General features: G+C 42.9%; 1 protein-coding gene across 2 annotated transcripts in view; it reads right to left on the reverse strand.

The window, feature by feature from the left end:
- The window catches only part of LOC135214887 (mitochondrial potassium channel ATP-binding subunit-like), a 109,099-nt gene that overhangs the window by 16,388 nt on the left and 71,257 nt on the right, over window positions 1–21,454 (reverse strand). For both annotated transcript variants that reach the window (XM_064249333.1, XM_064249332.1), the window contains exons 10-14: window positions 14,410–14,568; window positions 6,720–6,923; window positions 6,441–6,560; window positions 4,504–4,607; window positions 3,568–3,742 (exon numbers count right to left, since the gene is read on the reverse strand). In XM_064249333.1, coding sequence (XP_064105403.1) covers window positions 3,568–3,742; window positions 4,504–4,607; window positions 6,441–6,560; window positions 6,720–6,923; window positions 14,410–14,568 — 762 coding nt within the window. The remainder of the gene's footprint in view (window positions 1–3,567; window positions 3,743–4,503; window positions 4,608–6,440; window positions 6,561–6,719; window positions 6,924–14,409; window positions 14,569–21,454) is intronic.

Genomic DNA, 21,454 nt, shown 5'->3' on the forward strand with positions numbered 1-21,454 from the left:
CATGGTGTTTAACTTGCTTAGAATCCAATGAAACGAATCCAAGCCAAAACCCTCCCAAGAGAAAGTGAATTTAAATTAAAAGAAATTGAATGAATTAAATAAGAAATCTGCAAAACGTCCAGAAATACTTAATTATTCTACAATATATAACAACAAGTTCCTACAAGAGATTCAAACCCAACATATTGTAGATGAAGAATAACCCCATATAACAAAACTAAAAGAGAAGCAAATACAAACCAAATTACAAAAGAAAACGACTGAATAATAACAAAGAGAAAACAAAAATCAAACATATGTACAAATACTATAGTACGTACTATAGTGAAACCTCACTTTAACGGAGTAATGCGGGGGGGAAGCTGATTGTTCATTACAGGAAGCATTGTTTTTTTCATGTCCTAAGTGAAATTTATCAGTAGGCTAGCCTCGGCCTAGGTACGATAACCACTGACATACTACATGAAAAGTTTCACATTATGAAATATACTGAAAATAAAGGTAATAAAATAATTTTTACCTTAAACGTAACATATATTGGCATATCTTCATAGTAAATAGCCTACTCGAGGAACACAGTCAAACCCATATTCGTGGGGGATCGGTACCCGACCCCCAGTACATATCTAAAATCTGCGAATACTTAAAACTCCTCTAAAAATGCTTATACCAGAGTATTTTATTAGTTTTATCACAAAAAATGCATTTAGTTGTGAAAATATGAAAATACAGTAATTTGTGAATATTTCTCAGTGTAAAATACAGTGAATAGGCAAATTTTCTGCGAATAATGGGTATACGTATATGATCTATAGAAAAATCAGCGAATAAGCGAATCCACAAAATGTGAGTCTGCGAATAGCCGAGGTTTATATACTGTAATTCCATATCAATGAAATCAACTTTCATCTAAGTGAGGCCAGATGACAAAAGTAAACATTGAATTTTGGTTGAGCTCACATTCGGTAACCTTTCAGAAATTTTACTGGTAGTGTAATTACAAGTACTATCCTACTTACAACCAAGTTTGGTTCCGACCCACTGGTTGTAAGTCAGAATGGATGTAAGTCAAACCTTAGAAAGTGGCCAACATACTAGGTAAGGTATACTATCAAACCTTTGCTATATAAAAGTGCCTACTTAGTACTGTAATGTACGTAATGTACAATCATTATTTAAATCTTTTTACCATAATGTACTTCTACTAATACATTTTAATCATTTATGTAATAGTATATATTACATACAATCAGGCATTGAGTTACAATGGGGTTAGGTTCTTGCATGCATGTCAGAAGTCGATTCTTACGTAAATTGGTTTGCAATTCAGTCTACAGTACACTTAATACCAAATGATGCTGCAGATAGGGCAGGGTAACTCAAACTGATGCTGCCTGAGTGATGAGAGTTCTCATGAGATGGCGCAGTGCCAAGTAACTCAATGGTCAACTGTCTGAAGTAAGGTTGTAAGTACGAGTGGTCGTATGTCGAGCAGGTTGTAAGTTGGATAGTAGTTACAGTATATAGTAATAACACTTAGTAGTATAGTAATAACACTTAGGATTACATAATAGTTATTAACTTTTCATTAAAAATTCATTATCATTTTATATAGTGGTAAATAAATTATTAGAACAATGCAGTCATACGAACAATGATTCTTGTACATTATCGTATTGCTGTTTGTGATTGGTGATGAACCTTAAACGTTATAAAACCATTTTTGCCTTATATTATTGGCATATCTTCATAATAAATAGCCTATTCAGGAAATAATTCCATATCAATGAAATCAACTTTCATCTATGCGAGGCTAGCTGATAAAATGTACGTAAACATCGAATATTGGTTGCGCCCACAGAAACGTTTACGTTTCAGTAAACTTTCAGAAATTTCAATGGTGGTATAATTACTGTAATAATAACGTTTACTATAACATATAACAATATTATTTTTCATTAAAAATTCATTATCCTTTTGGTGTTAAATAACACAATTTAGTCATACAAACGATAAATATGTATGATAATTATCATACAATATTGAATTGTTAGGAGTTTATGATTGTTTCCATTTTAGAAAATGTGTTTAGGAAGAACATGATAAGGTAGTATAGAATTGGCTTTGTTATTTTATTTATCTTGAATTTCTAAGCATGCAGTAAATAAAACAGCATTTGTAACAATGTCATCTTTGCATAACAAACATTTCATAAGATACCCGTTGTTGCAAAAGCTAGTCCATACACAGATGGTTTTCGAATTTAGAAGTTGTCTTATAATACAGATAGATCAATTCATGAATTTTTTTTTTCCTCGTCTTATCTAAAGGTTGTCTTATACACTGGAACCTTGACATACGAATTTAATTTGTTCCGTTACCACCGTCGTATATCAAAAAAGTTGTATCTCAAAGCATTTTTTCCCATTTAAAATAATGTAATATGTATTAATCCGTTCCAGCGCTATGAAACCACACCAAAACACAGCTAAATTACATATAATATACACAATTTATACACAAATAAACGAGTAATAACACACATTATGATAAAATAACATAGTAATGTGATGAATGATAATAAATGTTAATAAAATCAATAAAAAAAGAAAGGAATTTTACTTACCACAACGAAAGATGACGTGAGGCCAGCAAGGGGAGGAGGTAGGGAGGGGTGGCAGGGAACGATTTGTTCTCTTTTTATTTACGTATTTACACTAATAACTACGTAATAAACACAAATGAAATAACATTGCTAAACTAATTTCTATTTTTTTTTTAATCAGTTCGTAGTTTAGAAATAATGGTGATGCCTTTGGAAGGTTGCAGCTTCTTTATAGCTTCCTTCTGCTTGATGATCGTGGATATTGTAGAAGGATTTCGACCATACTCGTTTGCCAAATTGACGACACAAACGCCACGTTCATGCTTTGCTATAATTTCATGTTTTGCTTCCATCGAAATCATTTTCTTGGGTTTTTTCTTATCACCTGCTTTGTCTTTAGCTTTGGGACCCATGGTTAATAATAAAATAGACAAAATAACACGAAAAATAGGCACAAATACAACCAACTACACAACGACATGTTAACGATGCAGCACCAACAAACAAACAGACTGAACGCCACTTATCGGTCGCCTATACAACTATCACTCATCGCAAAATTGTATCTCAAATATTTCGTTGTACATCAAAGCATATATTTTCGCAAATTTTCTGTTGTATCTCAAAACATTTGTATATTAGGGCAATTGTATGTCAAGGTTCCAGTGTACGAAGTAAGTTCCAATTTCGCACCCATGTTGGGGTTAGTGCATGAGTAAACGTAAATAACAGCAGCCATTACCCTTGGCTGGATTTTGTCGGTTAAATCCAATGTCTGTTGGTTCCAGGTTTGTTAAAGCAAGGTTTTACTGTGTATACATATATACTATATATAATATACAGCTCTAAGATTTTTATTTCTAAGGGTACGCTATAACCAAAATATTCAACCTGCATACCTTTAATGCCAAAAACACCTGAATTAATGGAGGGCAAGGACTCTCAAAACATATAACACTAACCTCTGAATCTGCAGCATCTGGACGCCCATACCGTATGTTCTCCATTATTGAAGTTGCAAATAGCACAGGCTCTTGATTAATAAAGCCAATGACATTACTACGAAGCCAGGCTGGATCTAAGGAACGGATATCAACACCATCAATTGATATTTGTCCACTGTTAACATCATAGAATCTGAGGATAAACAAAATTAAAATGCAGGTACAGTAATTACATGACTTTCAAGGCAGTCATTTCTAAGTATAGAGTGACTTTACAGTATTATAGATCTAAGTAAAAGTGACTAAAAAATAGAAGAATTTAAAGAATAGTAGTATGAAGGAAAAATATAATTTTAAAATAGTTTCTCTTTAACAAATTTCTTACTATATATGATTGCATATGTTGAATGCAATTACCAAACATTTCTAAGTGAAGAAAAATTGTCTTCTCTCTACCTGTCTGAGTGTGTGTTTTGGTCCTTGAGCAACCTGGTGATGAAAACTCATTTTTGTGTTGTCTGTACCAGATGCAACAAGGCAATGTACTTTTTTATGAACAAATTTATTTTGCTTTTACAAAATATTTGTTTCGGCAAAAACCCACAACTTAATACTGTAATAATAATAATAGCAATAAGTTCTTAGATGTTACAAACTCACTGCCCTGGAGATGACTTTGACAACTGTACTGGGCCCATTTGAAGTTTTGGAGTAAATGTGAAGAGTATCCAAAAGCTTTTAATACTAACATGGGATCATTCAACAGAGTAGTCTTGTTATAAGTATGTACTATACAATTCACAAATAAGTTATACACCTTTTTGGCCAGCATCTACATGCAAAGGAAATGGATATGAAGAAGACGAGTATGTACAACCGATCCCAAAAGCATAAATGCAGTAAGCCATTTAAAGTTTTCAAAACATATACAGTAACGTCTTATAAAATACTAACCTTTCTATTAACTGAGCAACTGTAGATTTACCACCACCTGAGGCTCCTACCAAAGCCACAACACGTCCGGCAGGAATTCGTAAACTAAAGTTTTTCAGAACCACCTGATGATAAATGATAAAAAATATAATCACTGGTAGGTAGGCATAAATAGTATTTTGTTTAATAACAAATCCATAGTCCTTGAGTGCCATGTTGTTTACCACAGACTACCAGTATTTATTTACCTGACAAACCCTCTTCAAAGGAAGAAAAACAGAATACTAGTGCCAGTCTCTTGATGGGTGAGCTGTGCACAAGAGCCATAAAGCCCTGTAGGTATGAGTTGATAACTCAAGTCTATTTTTTTTTTTTTTTTGCCTGCAAGTAATTTTTGTTCCCAAGACTATATAAAAGTTCTTGTCAAAGACTGCTTATTTTCCTATTTTCTCTCAGTGGTTATTTTTCAGTATGTAGGATTTCAATATGATTTGATTTGAAGATCCCAGACATCATGACAACTCTAAATCTTTGTCTAAATGTAATTACTTTACAACTTGCATTGTAACCTGACCTTGCTCATAATTATATATTATATAAGTAAGTATTCACTTTCACTCCTATTTGATGTGATTAGCATGAAAGCGACTAGTTGTGGTTAGCTTTATTTCTGATTTGAGCCATTTATGCATTCCAATTCAGTTTGCTGTGAAGATGCTGAATAGTATAAGGGTGTATTGCAATGATGTTCAGAGTATCATGGCCAGATCTTGTTCTTCATGTGTGGGCTGGTCTGAGAGTTAATGGAGGAAGTACAACTTAAGATGCTATTCTGCTATGATTTACATTTTCAAGCCTCAGATTAATGGACGTTGATTCATGATGCACTCAGAGTTAAGCTACTCCTCCCTCACTCTTCATATGATGATATACTTTGCATATACGTCTCCAATAATGATCTGAGCTGCTCCTATTCTACTTAAGAAATATCAGTGATCTCCCAAACAGATCTGCTCAAAAGTTACCCATGATACTTTTAAAGTGAGTGCTCTTTACTTGGACTCTTGACTTTTTTTACTGAATACTTGACACAGCCAAGTCAATTTCATGCTACAACACTGAGCCACTCCTCTTTGGTAGGTCTAAACTGCTCAGTACTAGCTGACCACTCACCTTCACAATTTTAAGTCTCTTATCTTTTAAGGTCCACAGCACCTCATATATTCTGAGCAACTCATCTTCTGATGATTCAAGCCATTACTTTACAAAGAGTCTGAGTCTATCAATAATAACTGAAAAAACCTCAGACCTGTTCTACATCAGTTGATCAAAGACATTCATAAATGCACTGCAACTCATCTTATGAGGACCTGAACTGCTCATGAGTTATTTGAAGTAGGTCTGACTCAGTTCCTAACATAACAAAAGTCATTCCTCTTGGCAATTTTTGAACAGTTCTTCTCTACATATTCAAGCTCCCCATGCTCACCGAGAACCTGAGCCACACTTCACAAAGGAACTGAGCTAATCTTTTGTCAATTATTTCAGTAGATGAAACCTATTCACATAGAACAAGCACTGACTTGAAATTCAGCAAATCAGCACATGAACTCACAATCACTAAAATTCCTTTGTGATTAGTGCTTATTTATATAATTTTCATTGCATTTTCAAAAAGCTCTATCTAAATAGTACTGAGCTAAAGTAACTTAATTATAAAAACATACCATACATAACTAACGATGTATTAAAAAAAGACTGGGCTAGGTTTACCCTGGAAAATAAATTCCTCTCATTTCTACCATTAATCCCTAAAATCACCCAATTATTTGGTATTATATCGTTGCACTGAAAAGCTTTGGCTTAAAAACCACAGGCTATGTATTTCTCTTATATTCAGCTAGATGTACCTAACAATTAATATACATCCAAATGCAAAACACACCATTATTTCTTACCTGATCAGACCTGGTAGGGTATGCAAAAGTGACATTGTTAAATTCAATGTTTCCCATTAAAGTGTGGTATGGAATTTTCTTGCCTCCTTTCACAGGTATAGATGCTTCAAGTTTCACGTACTACAAATAGAGCAAAGATATTTGCATTTGAGTTTATAAGACAACTGTATCATGTTTAAATGAAGTAAACCAGATTAGTTTTTCTATTCCATCATATAGACAATATTCATATCTAGGAAATGGTAATATCATCACTAACTAAAATATGAAAGAGCTTACCTCAAAAACACGGGCACCAGCACTAATCCCGCGAACATAATAACCAAAGAGAACACTAAGTTGGCCTAATGACCGCTGGATAGTTTGGGCTGCTACAAGAAATGACATCAAATCACCTGCCTTTAACTGGTTAGTAGCTAGCAAAGAACCTCCAGCATATAATGTGGCCATCACTACTCCATTCAAGAATAAATTAGATCCAGCCTGTCAGAAAATAGAGGACATCATTCATATTTTCATTACTGAACATCAAATTACCAGTGTATAACACTAACAACTAACAAAAAATATGAAAATAACTTTAGAAAAAAAAAAAAATCTGCTTGACATCTGCTTAAAATATAAACATCTTTCTGCTCTTATATTTACTAACAAGTATATAAACCAATACATTTTACAATACTTAACCTACTCTAAGCAAACTGAAGAATTTTTTTAGGGTACCAACAGAGAAAGGAAAGAATGACCACTGCTCCACTCAACTTATCATTTGCTATCTGATGAATCCTACATATGGGGTCAGGAGTTGGGGTCAAATGTTATTAAGAATTGTGAAGTTATGGAAGATTAAAACTGCTTCAAAAAAAATTATATTCCAAACAATTCACAGATTATAACAAAAGCTACAGGTATTTACAGTTAATCAAAGCAATGTAAATGAACATGGAATTTTTATTCTAAAATTAATATTAATAATACTTACCTGTATAATTTATCTAGCCCTAAATCCCAAAAACCGCACCAAAATTTACCACATTGGCAACCCTGTTACCTTCCATTCTGTCCGCCAGTTTGGCAACACTGTCGTTGACAGATACGAAAAACCTTCCCTCAAATCAGTTGTGATAGGCAGATCGTGGGATAGGATGGGTGGGACTAGATAAATTATACAGGTAAGTATTATTAATATTAATTTTAGAATAAAAATTCCATATTAATAAACATTACCTTAATATAATTTATCTAGCCCGATTAACCACATTGAAAAGGAGGAGGGAATCTGAATACAATTTCCCCTTCGGACAGAATAGGAGAAAACAAACAAAGAAAAAATATATATCATAGGGCAGTCAAAACTCAACCCAAGGTCAAAGATACTAACAACTCAAAGTCTCCTACCATAATGCCACCCAACTGCGGTAGCACAGGACAAGGGGTAAAGTGCATAGTCAGTCCGTCTGTACTAAAGTCAGGTGCCCGACCAGGTGACCAGTCAGACGAATTGCGGACAGCAAGGCTGCACCCTGAAGACTATCAAGCACTACTTCTTTCCCTAAAGGATGAGTGTATGGGACTGACTGGGCGATTCAAAGCTAAGCAAACCTTGGGGGTGTATCAACGCAACCCGAAGTCGCCAGCAACGAATTGGCTCATGAGCAACTCCTAACTCGAGCTTTCTGGTGCCAAGAGAAAGGAGCGCGGAGCAAAAAGGCGATTCAGTCCCGAAGGACGAATGCCTGACAGTCCAACCTGGTCTCGTGTTACACGATCATCGGGGGGTTATCAACGCAACCGACTTCGTCAACAAGAAACTCAGGGCTACTAAATGTCTCCTGATCTCACACGAGTGTCTGACTCCGAGAAGACAGGTGAGACAAAAAGTAGATGGTGAGCGAGTCACCAGATGACAGCAGACGATCCATCGACTAATTCCCTGTCCAGGACAGTGGAAGAAGCAGGATCGTCAGGACAAGCGAACCAGTGGGCTAGTCCTAGGTCAGCATCGACTCTGGGAGAAGCGTAGTCGCCAGCGCCGACAACCCAGTGGCTGGAACCATTTCACACTGAAAATGGAAGCAGCATGAGTTGCCAAGCAGTCAGTCCTTGTCATCAAAAACACCTAAATACCAAACTGCCTAATTCCCATTATAACTACGTCAAAAACTGCCATGGTTATAATACAAAAACAAAAAATATATACAACAAAACAAAAATTAATGAATAATATACAGGTAGCAACCAAACGTAAAACAGGAAGACTACCTAATTCTCCTGTCTGACGACCTGTCCTGCCATCACCAACGGGCCCAAAGAACGAAGGTCGCCTAGAACTAGAGAAATATCCCTCAAGTAAAAAGAGGGCAAAAACAGAATTAGAATGCCAAGTTGCCGCCTCAAGCACCTTGGCGACTGAGACGTTCTTCATAAAAGCTACTGATGTAGCAACTGCTCTAATACTGTGTGCTCTCGGCGTCTGGTCTTCCCCAGCAGCCGAACCACCAGTTTTAACGATCAGATCTCTAAGAAAAAAGGATACACCATTCTTTGAAATAGGTCTCTTGACATTTCGGGGTGAAACAAACAGATGACGGGGACGACCCTGAATGTCCTTCGTGCGGCGTAAATAACATGAGAGCGCCTAACAGGGCAAAGAACTAATTCCTCATTTAAATTACCAACAAAGTCGACCAGCGACTTCAGTACGAAAGACCTGGGAATGGTGATTATCAGACGATTCAGTCTTTGCGACAAATTCAGGAAGGTATGACAAAATCATGTCTTGTCCAGATCTGGCAACCAGAAAAGAAAAGAGTGCTTGCAGTTCACCCACCCTCTTGGCTGTAGCCAGTGAGACAAGGAAGAGTGTCTTAGAAGAGAGGTCCCTAAATTTGGCAGAATTCAGAGGCTCAAACGGAGGGAACCTTAAGGCTTGAAGGACTTTGTTAATGTCCATGTCGGAGGCGAACACTGCGGCCTGGGTCGAGATAGGGCAAAAATATCGAAGTAAATCTCTAATGACATAAGATGAAGAGATCTCAGGAAGCCTTGCCTTAAAAAACATAGGAAAGCATAGACCTATAACCCTTAATGCACGAAGGTGACAGGGCCCTGTCATGATGTAAATGACTAAAAACTCCGCTACTTTCGGTAAGGAAGGTCTAGAAATTGAATGTCCTTGAGACTTACACCAACGTCTGTAAACCGACCATTTAGCCTGATAAATTTACTCTGGTTGATTGCCGCCTGGCAAGAGCCAAACTGTCGCGCCACTCTGGAGGAGAACCCTTCGTGCTTGGAGAACCTCCTGACAGTCTCCAGGCATGAAGATGAAGCATGTGGAGCCTCTGATGGAACCGATGAAAATGGGGTTGTTTGAGAAGATCTGGTCTCTCTGGCAGGCGAATGGGGGGTTCCACCAGTGCTTCCAGAAGGTCGGGAAACCACTCCCTTCTGTGGCCAGAAGGGTGGGGCGATCAAGGTGAGATCCAGACGCTTGGTTGCCCTCACTTTGTTGAGGACTGACCTCACCAGAGAGAACTGGAGAAAAGCATAGGCTTGAAGTCCCTCCCAGTCCTGCAAAAGAGAGTCTGTCCCGGCACTCTGAGGAGTCTGGTAAGGGGCGAAGAATATCTGGCACCGAAAATTCAGTGGGGTGGCAAACTAGATCGACTGTGACAGGCCATTTCTTCCTGAGGCTGTCGAAGACTTCCTGGCAAAGTGTCCACTCCGACCCTTGAACTTCGTTCGGTCTCGACAAGGCGTCTGCTAGACGTTGTGATGGCCCAGGATAAACTGAGGGACCAACGTAATCCCCTGCTGTCTTCTGCCCAACACAGGATTGATCGGGCTTCTTGAGTGAGAAGATCCGACTGTGTGCCGCCTTGGTTTCTCAAGTACGAGACTGCTGTGGTGTTGTCGACAAAGATCGCGACAACCGACTCCAACAGTTGTTCCTGAAATGAAAGAAGGCCTAGGTACACTGCCCTCAGTTCCCTCCAATTTATTGACATGCTCCTCTCCTCCTCTAACCAAAGGCCCGAAGCGGCTTCGGAGCCCAGGTGTGCGCCCCAACCTTGATCCGAGGCGTCTGACCAAAACATTAGGTCCGGAGGAACCGAAAGAAAGAGAGTCCCTGACTTGAGGCGTGAACGGCGCATCCACCAACGGAGATCCTTCTGACATTGTGGAGAAGAGGCGACTATCGTGTCCTCGGACACGAAATCCCATGACTGGCGAAGTGTCGACTGAAGGACCTCATTCTGAGACGACCTCCGGGAACCAGTTGGATGAGGGATGACAAATGGCCCAGGAGAGACCTCCAAAGAGAAACTGGCTGCGTTACCGAGGACAAAAATTCTTCATCAGACTCAGAAGCTTGTCTATCCGTTTCTGAGCGGGAGAAACCCTCAAAATCTGGGAATTCAAAAACAATAACCCAGATAAGTCATGATCTGGCAAGGGATTAGATTGGACTTGTCGAAGTTGACACGAATGCCCAACTCGACACAAAGAGACAGAACTATCTCCCTCGACCGGAGACATTTCTCTAGAGATTCGGCCTGGACTAGCCAATCGTCCAGATACCGAAGCATCCTTACGTTTAACTGATGCAGAATAGCTGAAACAGGAGCCATCACCCGAGAAAAGACCTGTGGAGCAGTGGTGAGGCCGAAACAAAGGGTCTTGAACTGGAAAACTCCCGAGTCCATGAAAAACCGAAGGTAAGGTCTGCTTCTTGGATGGATGGGGATTTGCAGATAAGCATCCTGCAGATCGATGGAAATCATCCAGTCCCCCTCCTGACGGATGAAAGAACAGTCTGGACCGTCCTCCATCCTGAACTTGGACTTTAGAATGAACTTGTTCAAAACCGAAAGATCTATGATGGGCGCCAGGCACCCGAGGCCTTTAGAACTACAAACATCCGAGAGTAAAACCCGGTAGAAGGAGGAGCTCGCTCTATGGCATCCTTCTCCAAGAGGGCCGAAAGCTCCTTCTCCAAGGCTTGACCCCTGATTGAGTGAGGGGAATAACTGCTGAACTCGAGAGGACGATTGGAAAGTGGAGGTCTGGAAAACAAAAGGGATCTCGTAACCTTCCTTCAGGACCTCCACCACCAAAGCATCCAACCGCTCTCCCCATGCCAAAGCTGACCAATGGCGGGAGAGACAAGCTCCTACTGCGGTCTCCAGGCGAGGTGATGACTCCTACTTCCGAAAATTCTTACGCAGAGACAAGGAAGAAGAAGAAGAAGAAGAAGAAGAAGGTCCTCCTGGAGGTTGAGCTCTTTCTCTGCCCTTAGAGCCACGCCAAGAACCTCTCCCGCGTTTCAAAGGGTGAGCACCAGAGGATGAAGAAGAGGCACCAGCAAGCTGAGATGTACTCTGGAAAAAAGAGCCAGAAGGAGGTTGTTGGGCTGGAGCAGAAGGTACAGATCTGGTCCTAAACTTACGCTTACTCCTTGAAGGAACGGGAGGAAGACCAGAGGAAAAAGCTCTTGATAAGCCCAGTGAGCTTGGGAAGAGGCATCACCTTGATGTTCCTTCAAAACCTCAGAAAGCACAGAAATATCGAAAAGAAAACGCCAAAATGAGAGAAGAGGACAACAGACGGGTTCTCTGAATCTCCGATACAGAGGAGGGTAACTGCAACAAATACAGGTTACGCCTTAGAGAAACAAGAAAGGCCTGCATTGAAGCAGCAAGCTCGTTCTGATGTACAGAAGCGATTGAAATGGATGAGCAGAATTTCTCAAAAAGAGGAGCATCAGGAGGAACAAACCCGGAGTCCTTGATATACATTAAAAGCCCTCCGAGGACCCACATATTGAAGGATTGAGCTTCTTGTAAGGAGCTCATAACAGCCTCCATAGCAATAAAATCTTCAATTGAGACAGAGACCGAAGCCTTAGAAGGCAAGGGTTGACTTGAAAGTCGGACAAAATCAGGATTTGGCTTGGGGGGTCGAGAGAATGAAGAATCATCCGCCACCTGGTAAACTCCTCTCCGGTGTCGTAGAAGAGAAGAGAGCTTCCTCTTCCCTTCCCCGATCACCTTCGAAAGTTTAGCGGCAACGTCCGCCCTCACTCTCGCGAACCTCTGGGCAAAGGGAAAACGTAAAAATTCCGGTGACCGGGAAGGACCGTCAAGAAAAATCCCTTCTGTAATACAACGAGGCGGAGGCTGCTTCTGCTCTTTAGGCCTCGCCTGAGGAAGAAAACTCAAAATTAAATCAAAAAGTTTCTTGAATTCTACATCATGACATCCATTCGAGGAAACATATCACACGAATCCGCGTCATCATCATCATCATCGTCAGATCCTAACTTAGAAACTTCCTCTGAAGTAAAATCCTGACGACTAGCTATCTTAGGTCTGACACTAATATCCCTCCCCCCTTCTCCTAAATAAGCGCCCTTTGGCACTGTTACGGGACTAACAGGGGACACGTTGGGTAAAGATTCGTTAGGCACCTGCCCGGACCGGGATCCCCCCTAGGCCTTCGCCACGACGGCGGGGTTTTCACCAAAGCCGGAGGGGTATCTGTCGCACCGATTACCCATGGTGCTGTCGACAGGTACCTGACGAGGAGCTGAAAATGAATCTAAAAGTGTGTTAGACATTCTAGTAAAGGCTTCTTGAAAATTCTCCGACAGAGAAATATCTCTATCTAGACTAAGCTGTAATTTCTTAAAATTCTGTTTCCAGGTAGTTTCCATTGCCAAAATCTTCGAATCTACATCAGAAATAACTTCACTAATTACCGGTTGTACAGGGGGCAAAGCATCAATTAATTCGGAGTCGGAGTCGTACGATACCGAAACCGAAGAGCCAGAATCATGAGCGCCCAAGTCAAAGAATTCGTTAGATACAGTTCTAGCAATCGATTCTTTTTCTCCTTAACCGATCTTTTTACGCTGCAAGATTGTTTGGCGTTTCATATAAGCAGTCATATCCTCGTCAGACCAGGGCTTACATACGTCACAACGAGAAGTCAAGTCACAAACCTGTCCACGACAAGAGCTACAAATGTCATGGGGTTCATACTCCCTGCTACTCATCCTTGTCCCACAAACCGGGCAGTTCCTGATGTTGCTGGCAGAAGGAAGCATCGTAATTTCTTGGTAATCCATTGTAGAATTGGACAGGTCAGTAGTTCCGGGTCGCGCAAAAGTTCGTAATTTAAGATAAGAACCACTACAGAAATCAAAGTTAATCACTATTTCGTGATGTAATGCGTGAGTGGTAATTCATATAAAGTCTCATTTAACAAATAATGAAAGCTTTAAAGGCAAAAAAATGTTTAAGGAAATTTATAAAGAGCGGCCGTGATGTAAACAACACGGGCGCTCGTTAACAACTGATTTGAGGGAAGGTTTTTCGTATCTGTCAACGACAGTGTTGCCAACTGGCGGACAGAATAGGAGGTAACAGGGTTGCCAATGTGGTAAATTTTGGTGCGGTTTTTGGGGATTTAGGGCTAGATAAATTATATTAAGGTAATGTTTATTAATATGCAAATAACCTTTAAAATAAGTCAGTATTCACATCACTGCAAAGAATAACAAGTTGAGTAGAATTTGTCAAAATATAAGGATGTCACATTATGACTAATAAAAAGGTTATGAAGCCATTCTAAAGTGTTCCCAAGACTGAAGTATACAATGAGACTGAACTTATAAAAAAATAAAGACAATAGATTTTTTGACAATCTGGCAGTAATCCTAGCACTGTCAGTACCTGGACCTTCATTGTTTTACTGATATTAAATCCTACAAACTATATAATGCCAATGATTAAAGTATGCACAATAAGCTAATCAAATGACAATGTCAGATTCCTCCTAAGATCTGGAATAAGTATTCTAACATAATTCAAGCTTTTTATCCAAATCATTACTAGCAAATTTTCCATCATACTACAATAGTTTCTTTTTCTATCATAAACTTTAAACCCTTTAATAACTGTACCTGGAAAATTCCAATGCCAAAGCCAAGGTTTTCATTAACTCGTCTTGACTTTGCCACTTCTCTGGCAAACAATTTTTGCTCTTCATCTTCCATGGCAAATGCTCTTACAGTTCTCATATTACTAAGACACTCATCTGCTACTCCTGTTGCCTTTGCTAGCTGAAAATTTGGAAACCAATTAACTAAAAAAAATGACAAATTTTCTAAGACAATTTGTATTTTTCATAGCTACAAACCTGAGGTCTTAACAATAGGATAATTTCTAGCGCCTAGCTGGATCCGGTACAAAAGCAGATGAAAGCAAGGAATCTTGTGGTATCTGGCAACGCATGCGTAGATCGGGTGAAGAGTGGTCAAACACCGAACATCTACTCCAGTCTTTCCCAACTCAGGATGACTTAACAAAATTAGGGGCAGCTAGAGGCGGGCAGTATAATGTTCAGACCTCAGGTTTGTAGCTATGAAAAATACAAATTGTCTTAGAAAATTTGTCATTTGTTCATACACGAACAAACCTTCGGTCTTAACAATAGGATAGACTCATACTTGGAGGGAGGTATAAAACATCCTAGACCGGCAGGGGGTCTACCCGCCAGTTCAGCTCTCAAAAGAAATAGTTCTTGGAGAGGGACTGAAGCCCGTTGAGAAGCTAGATACACTAAAATCTAACCACTCAGAACCTGAGTGACATACAATGATATATGGGATAACCACTGTATAGGGAACCAAAGAGAGACTTTGACTGTCCAAAAACAAACCAGGGCACTAGGGTTTGTAGTACTCCCGACTCCTCCTTGCTCAGGAGCGGAGCCCATGCTACTAAATAGTGGGTAAGATATGTATACTGCACGACCACACTACCAGTATGACTACCTCACTCACCTGTATCAGACCAGTCCAGCAAATGACATGTCAATTCCTTAAACCGCACAAAGGAAGAAGATAAGGTACAAGAGAAAGGAGGCCAGCCAACTCACTCATTCTCTCATCCACACAATCATCTTAGGTAAGATAAAAAGGTGCGCCGATAAGAGCAACTATGAGTTACACAACCTGTTGGGGAGCCACCACAGGACCCAGGGAAAACATGTCCATAGATCTGTGGGCAACATCCTTAAGATAGAAGGAGGTGAACTTGGACTGGCGTAACCAAGTGCCAGTGCTCAGCACTCTATGTACAGCCAAGTTCTTTTTGAAAGCCAGAGAGGGACCAATACCCCTAACGTCATGTGCTCTAGCCTGCACAGACGTGGTGATGGAATCATCAAGAGTCAAGTATGCCTGTCTGAAGGCTTCCCATATCCAAAAAGAGATAGTATTCTTAGACACCTCTTTCTTTGTACGGCTTGTACTGACAAAAAGTCTGCGGCAGCCTGGTCTAAGGTGCCGAGTCCTTTTAAGATAGTAACGCAGGGCCCGGACAGGGCACAACAAAAGCTCTTGAGCATCACCACCCACAAAGTCAGTCAGTGATGGAATAAAAAATGAAGCGAACCTGTCATCATGCACCGAGGGATTTTGGGTTGGCCACGAATTCCAGAACAAATTCGAAGGACACTGACTTCCAACCCCTGGTGTGCTTCACCTCATAACTCAGACTGTGGAGCTCTCCTACCATTTTGGAAGATGCCAAAGCCAAAAGGAAAACTGTGTTGAGCGTCAGGTTCCTATCAGATGAGCTTTGCAAGGGCTCATATGGATTCTTAGTCAAGCTCTTAAGCACCAAGGAAACATCCCACGTTGGTGGCTTGAGCTCTCTAGGAGAAGACGACTGCTCAAACCCCTTAACTAGCAGGAAAAGTTCCCAGGAAGAGGAGATGTCAATACCCTTCAGGCTTAACACCAAACTCAGAGCCGCCCTGTAGCCACTAATAGCAGACACGGACAAACGTTTCTCGTCTCTGAGGAAGGTTAAAAAGTCTGCTATTCGCTGAATAGAGGTTGCGAGTGGAGAAAAACCCTGTTTACGACACCAATCACAGTAGATCGCCCATATGCCTTGGTAAACTGCGGAGGTTGACTTCCTAAGACTGGTGGACATGTGCCCAGCAAATTTCTGAGAAAAGCCTCTCTCTCGGAGGAGATAGTTGATAGCCTCCAACCGTGAAGAAACAGGGATTCTACTGACTGGTGGAACCTTTCTACATGGGGCTGACACAGGAGATGCCGCCAAGGGGGAATCTCCCTCAGAATCTCCGACAACAACGATAGCAGATCTGGAAACCATTCCGCCTGAGGCCACAGAGGGGCTACCAGAGTCATTCTGAGACCCTGTGAACCCAACAGCCTGTTCAGAACCTGACGGATCAAACAAAACGGAGGGAATGCATACACCTCCAGGTTGTCCCGGGGATGTTGGAATGCGTCTTCTGCCAATGCCAAGGGATCTGGGACCACTGAACAGAACACCTCCAGCTTCCTGTTGTAATGTGTCGCGAAAAGGTCCAGCATGGGTCTCCCCCAAATCTGGAAAAGCCTGTCCGCCACCGCTTGATGAAAGGACCACTCTGTGCCTAAGATCTGATCCCGGCGACTGAGTTTGTCTGCAACAACGTTCCGCTTCCCTGGGATATACCTGGCTGAGAGCTCTACTGAATTGCTGATTGCCCACTGGTGAAGGTCAAGGCATGAAGTTGCTGAGAAACTAGGCCTCCCTGTTTGTTCACGTAGGCTACCACCGTGGTGTTGTCCGACATGAGAACGACAGAGTGACCCTCTACCATCCCCCAAAACTCCTTCAGACCCAGGAAAGCCGCCTTCAACTCCCAAGATGTTGATATGCTGCTGTTTGTCCTCTAAACCCCAAACCCCTGAAGCGATGAGGCCACCTAAGTGCGTGCCCCAACCTGCAAGGGAGGTGTCTGAGAACAGAAGGAAGTCCAGAGGGAGAGAACGTAGAGGGACGCCCTTCAATAGATTCTGGTTGTCCAACCACCAGCGAAGGTCTTCTCTCACTTTCAAAGACAGTGGGACCATAAACAGAGGAGAGTCCATGGTCAGAGACCAGAATTTCCCCAGTCTCCATTGCAGAGACCGAAGATGAAGACGCCCATGAGGGACCAGCTTCTCCAGGGAAGATAGCACTCCTAGAAGCACCTGCCACTGATGCGACTTTGACAAGAAGTTGCTCGCCACAGCCCGCAACTTCTCCAATCTCTGATCCAACAGGAAAACTTGCCACTGTCGTATTGATGACCATGCTCAGGTAGAGAATCCTTTGAGTGGGTACGAGGTTCGACTTTTCCTGGTTGACTAATATGCCCAGGTCCAGGCAGAACTGAAGAAGACTATCCCTGTCTTGCAGCAGCTTCTCCCAAGAAACTGCCAAGACCAACCAATCGTCGAGGTACCTCAGCAAACGGATCCCCTGAACATGGGCCCAACTTGACACAAGAGAGAAGACCCTTGTGAACACTTGAGGGGCTGTGGTCAACCCAAAGCACAAGACTTTGAACTCAAAGATCTTGTCCGCCAGAGAGAAGTGAAGGAACTTCCTGGATGTGGGATGAACAAGGATTTGGAAGTATGCGTCCTTCAAGTCTATCAACAGCATGAAGTCGCCTTCCCTCACAGCTGCCAACACCGAGCGTGGGGTCTCCATCTTGAACCGTGTCTTCCTGATGAAGCAATTCAAGGTGGATAAGTCGATCACAGGCCTCCATCCTCCCAACGGTTTGGGCACCAAGAAAATGTGACTGTAAAACTCCGGGGACGGACACACTACTTCCACTATCGCATCCTTGTCCAGCATTTTCTGCACTTCCTCCTGAAGAGCCAAGAACTTCAGAGAATCTGGGGGATACGTCTTCCTGAGCTGCGGCTTGTCCGACAGAGGAGGAGAGAAGTCGAATGGCAACAGGTATCCCACCCGAAGGACATCTACCACCCACTTCTCCGCCCCGTAACCCTGCCACTTGGCCCAATGGCCAGCCAGGCAACCCCCACCTGTGGCGCAGGAGGGAAAGGTGCCCAACCTACCGACGGCCCCCTTGACCTCTGCCCGTGGGGCCTCTTCTTGGTTTAAAGGAACGAGAGCGAAAGGGGCATTGATCCTGAGACTTGGGCTGTGTCAAACGGGAAGGCCCTGCCAAACTCGAGGTCCTCGATGGCCTACCAGGCAACGATCTCCTCGATTGCTGCTGGACCGGGGGCAGAGGGGGGGCCAGATGTCTCTGAGGGCAGGACTCTGATTTAGACACGGCAGTGTTGGTCCTTGGTGTCAGCCCGACGTCGGTCTATCGCATCTTCTTGAGTTCTGTCCGTGGAAACAAAAATTGCGACTCCAACAGATCACCATTCCTCACAGCCAGCAAAGACTCGGTGTCGAGCGACCTCTCCATCCTAGACAAAGCCGTGTCCCTCCTAACCAGAAGAAGATTAGCCCATAAATTGGCATCGAGGTGAGCCAAATAAGAAAACGCCTTGCCCCCAGACTGTAAAAGACTGGCAAGCGAGGCGGCACTCACCAGCCCATCAGGGGACCTGTCAGAAGCTATCTTGACAATCACCACAGACCAGAGGTCCAGCCAAGAAACCGTCTGCAACATGGAGGCCGCCATAGATTCCAAAGCTAAGGCGTCTTGTGGAGATAAGGACGGAGTCACTGACCTCACCTGTTCCAAAGTCAAACCTGGCTTCAGGCGAATGACGTCTGGGTTAAGGTGGTGTGACAACAAAAACTCAGAGCTCGTAGCATAGAACTTCCTATGTCTTGTCAGAGGTGGGGTTAGTAGTTTGGTAGAGCCTCTAGAGCGAAGTGAACCGTCCCGGTCAGAAACAGAGGCGTTAACCTTCTACAAGACCGACTGAACGTGCCCTGACAATGGCAGCTGGAGAGATGATTTGGGGTCCTGAGAAGCTCCCACCAAGGCTTCCAAGCAAGAAGGAGTGTAAGACTATCGAGCCTGAGTCCTAATTTCCAAATTGTTGAACCCACGAATGAGATCAACAACCTTCGAAAAGGAAGACAGAAACTCCTGCGTGTCCCCCTCTACCTGCTCTGGCACAGGGGACCGACGAGGAGGAGGATGTTTAGGCTCTTCTAACGCGTTTTCTTCACCAAAATTCACAGAAGGGTTAGTAGGCAAACCGTCTGAAACCCCTACTAGCCTATCTGGGCTGGGTCCAAGCGTTAGCCTCCGAGACGGACCCACATTAACATCAGGCACATCACTTACCTCAACAGGTGACTCCAGACGTCCATGAACAGACACGGGCGTGGCGGCCGTACGTACGTGAGATGGGGGGCAAACTCGAGCACTTGAGATTAACAGAGAATCCCTAATAGTGGAAGACTTGGAAGCAAGCAAACACTCCGGCTGCACCACCTCCGTGCTCACTACCTTCGACCTCTTGACAGGCGCCTTCTAATCTTTACGGCGACGAATAGGCCTGGGAGAGGAAGGAGCACTACCATCACGAAGCACGGACGGGGGAGGTTGCAACACGCTCGCGATGTGCAAGGACGGAAGGGGGGGGGTAGCACGTACAAGATTTGGCTGCGAAGCAACCCCTGCAGAACACACATCTCTAATACTGCCCGAAACCACAGCACTCTCAGGAACAAGTCCGTGCTGTTCCTCCCTCGGAGGTGAAGGAAGGGCAAAGCCCTTAGCCTTCCAACGCTGAAGATGCCTACCAGGTGTAGAGGGAGAAGAGGGAGAGGAAGACAGCACTAGCCTCTTATGCGCACTCTTCTCGGAAGGCAGGGACGAAGCAACGCGTTTCCTACCAGTCCCCCCCAACCAATAAGGCAGCCAACTTCACATCTAAAACACAGTCCAGCCTCTTAAGAACTGCCTGGCAGATGATCTTGGACTGATGTGCCAGAGAAGGCTCCGAAGACAAGGAAGGGAGAATTTCCAACTGGGTGGCAGAGATGACGTCGCGGCTAAGAGAGGCGGATCAGAGGAGGCGACTGGGAGATACGTCATTGACGAGAGTGACGTCACAAGCGGTGGTGACGTCACGACTTGAGATGCCACTGGCAGAGGAATACACAAAGATGGGCCCCGTGACGACAACAACGGGGCTGACGCCTCAGCATCACTCCGAGACAAGGCGGCGGCAGATGCCAGCGGAGCAAAACAAGATGGCCGACTGCTCCCACCCGAGGATGCGAGGCCGGGAGGAGGGGGATGGCCTGGCTGGAATGGGGAGGGGGGGTGTGAGCCTCCACAAAATGCACTAGCAACCCCTCCAATGACGGGGCACCCCCTAGCCCAAGCGTCTTCCAAATTGCTGCCATTTTGGACGCCTCCGACTCTGGAAGAGAAGAGAATGATGAAAAACCTCACCCTTCTCGGGAACCGAAAAAGTTCCCGAGGAAGAGGGGGTTACATTACAAAAAATACCCTGGCGACCTCCCGATACTTCTATCGACGAATCAATGGAAGAAAAGGAAGAAAAGGAAGGAGGTGCAGGGACAACGCTACCATGGGGGTTGACTACTGCGGAAGACGAAACATCGGGAATAGGAGCAAAGCCCTCCCAAGAAGGAAGAGTGGAGACTCTTCGATGTTCCCTCTTACCATAAAACTTCCTCTACTGCTCCAAAGGCCATGCCCGGCATTCCGTACAAGGATTCGTAATCGTAAAAAAATTGGAACGACACCTACTGCAAGTGATGTGAAGGTTTGTCGTTGACGAAGCCAAAAAACGAGAACACGGGAATCCAGGAATTCTGGGGCACCAATGCTGACGTCGAGAAGGAGCAGAAGCAGCCATAATACCAGGTAAAAACACACACAAACACACTAAAGGAACGAAACGGGCAAGAACCGGGGAAAAGGCCAGGCGGTAAAGAAAAGACTGGAGTAGATGTTCGGTGTTTTACCACTCTTCACCCAATCTACGCATGCGTTGCCAGATACCACAAGATTCCTTGCTTTCATCTGCTTTTTTACTGGATCCATCTAGGCGCTAGAAACTATCCTATTGTTAAGACAGAACAAAATTACAATAATAAGAATGTGAACATAATTGAACTTTAATTTTTTATATTTTTTGAGTATGCTACCAATAAATAGTACATGATGAAAACACT

The sequence above is a fragment of the Macrobrachium nipponense genome, chromosome 46, assembly GCF_015104395.2.
Source record: "Macrobrachium nipponense isolate FS-2020 chromosome 46, ASM1510439v2, whole genome shotgun sequence".
Classification (NCBI taxonomy): Eukaryota; Metazoa; Arthropoda; class Malacostraca; order Decapoda; family Palaemonidae; genus Macrobrachium; species Macrobrachium nipponense.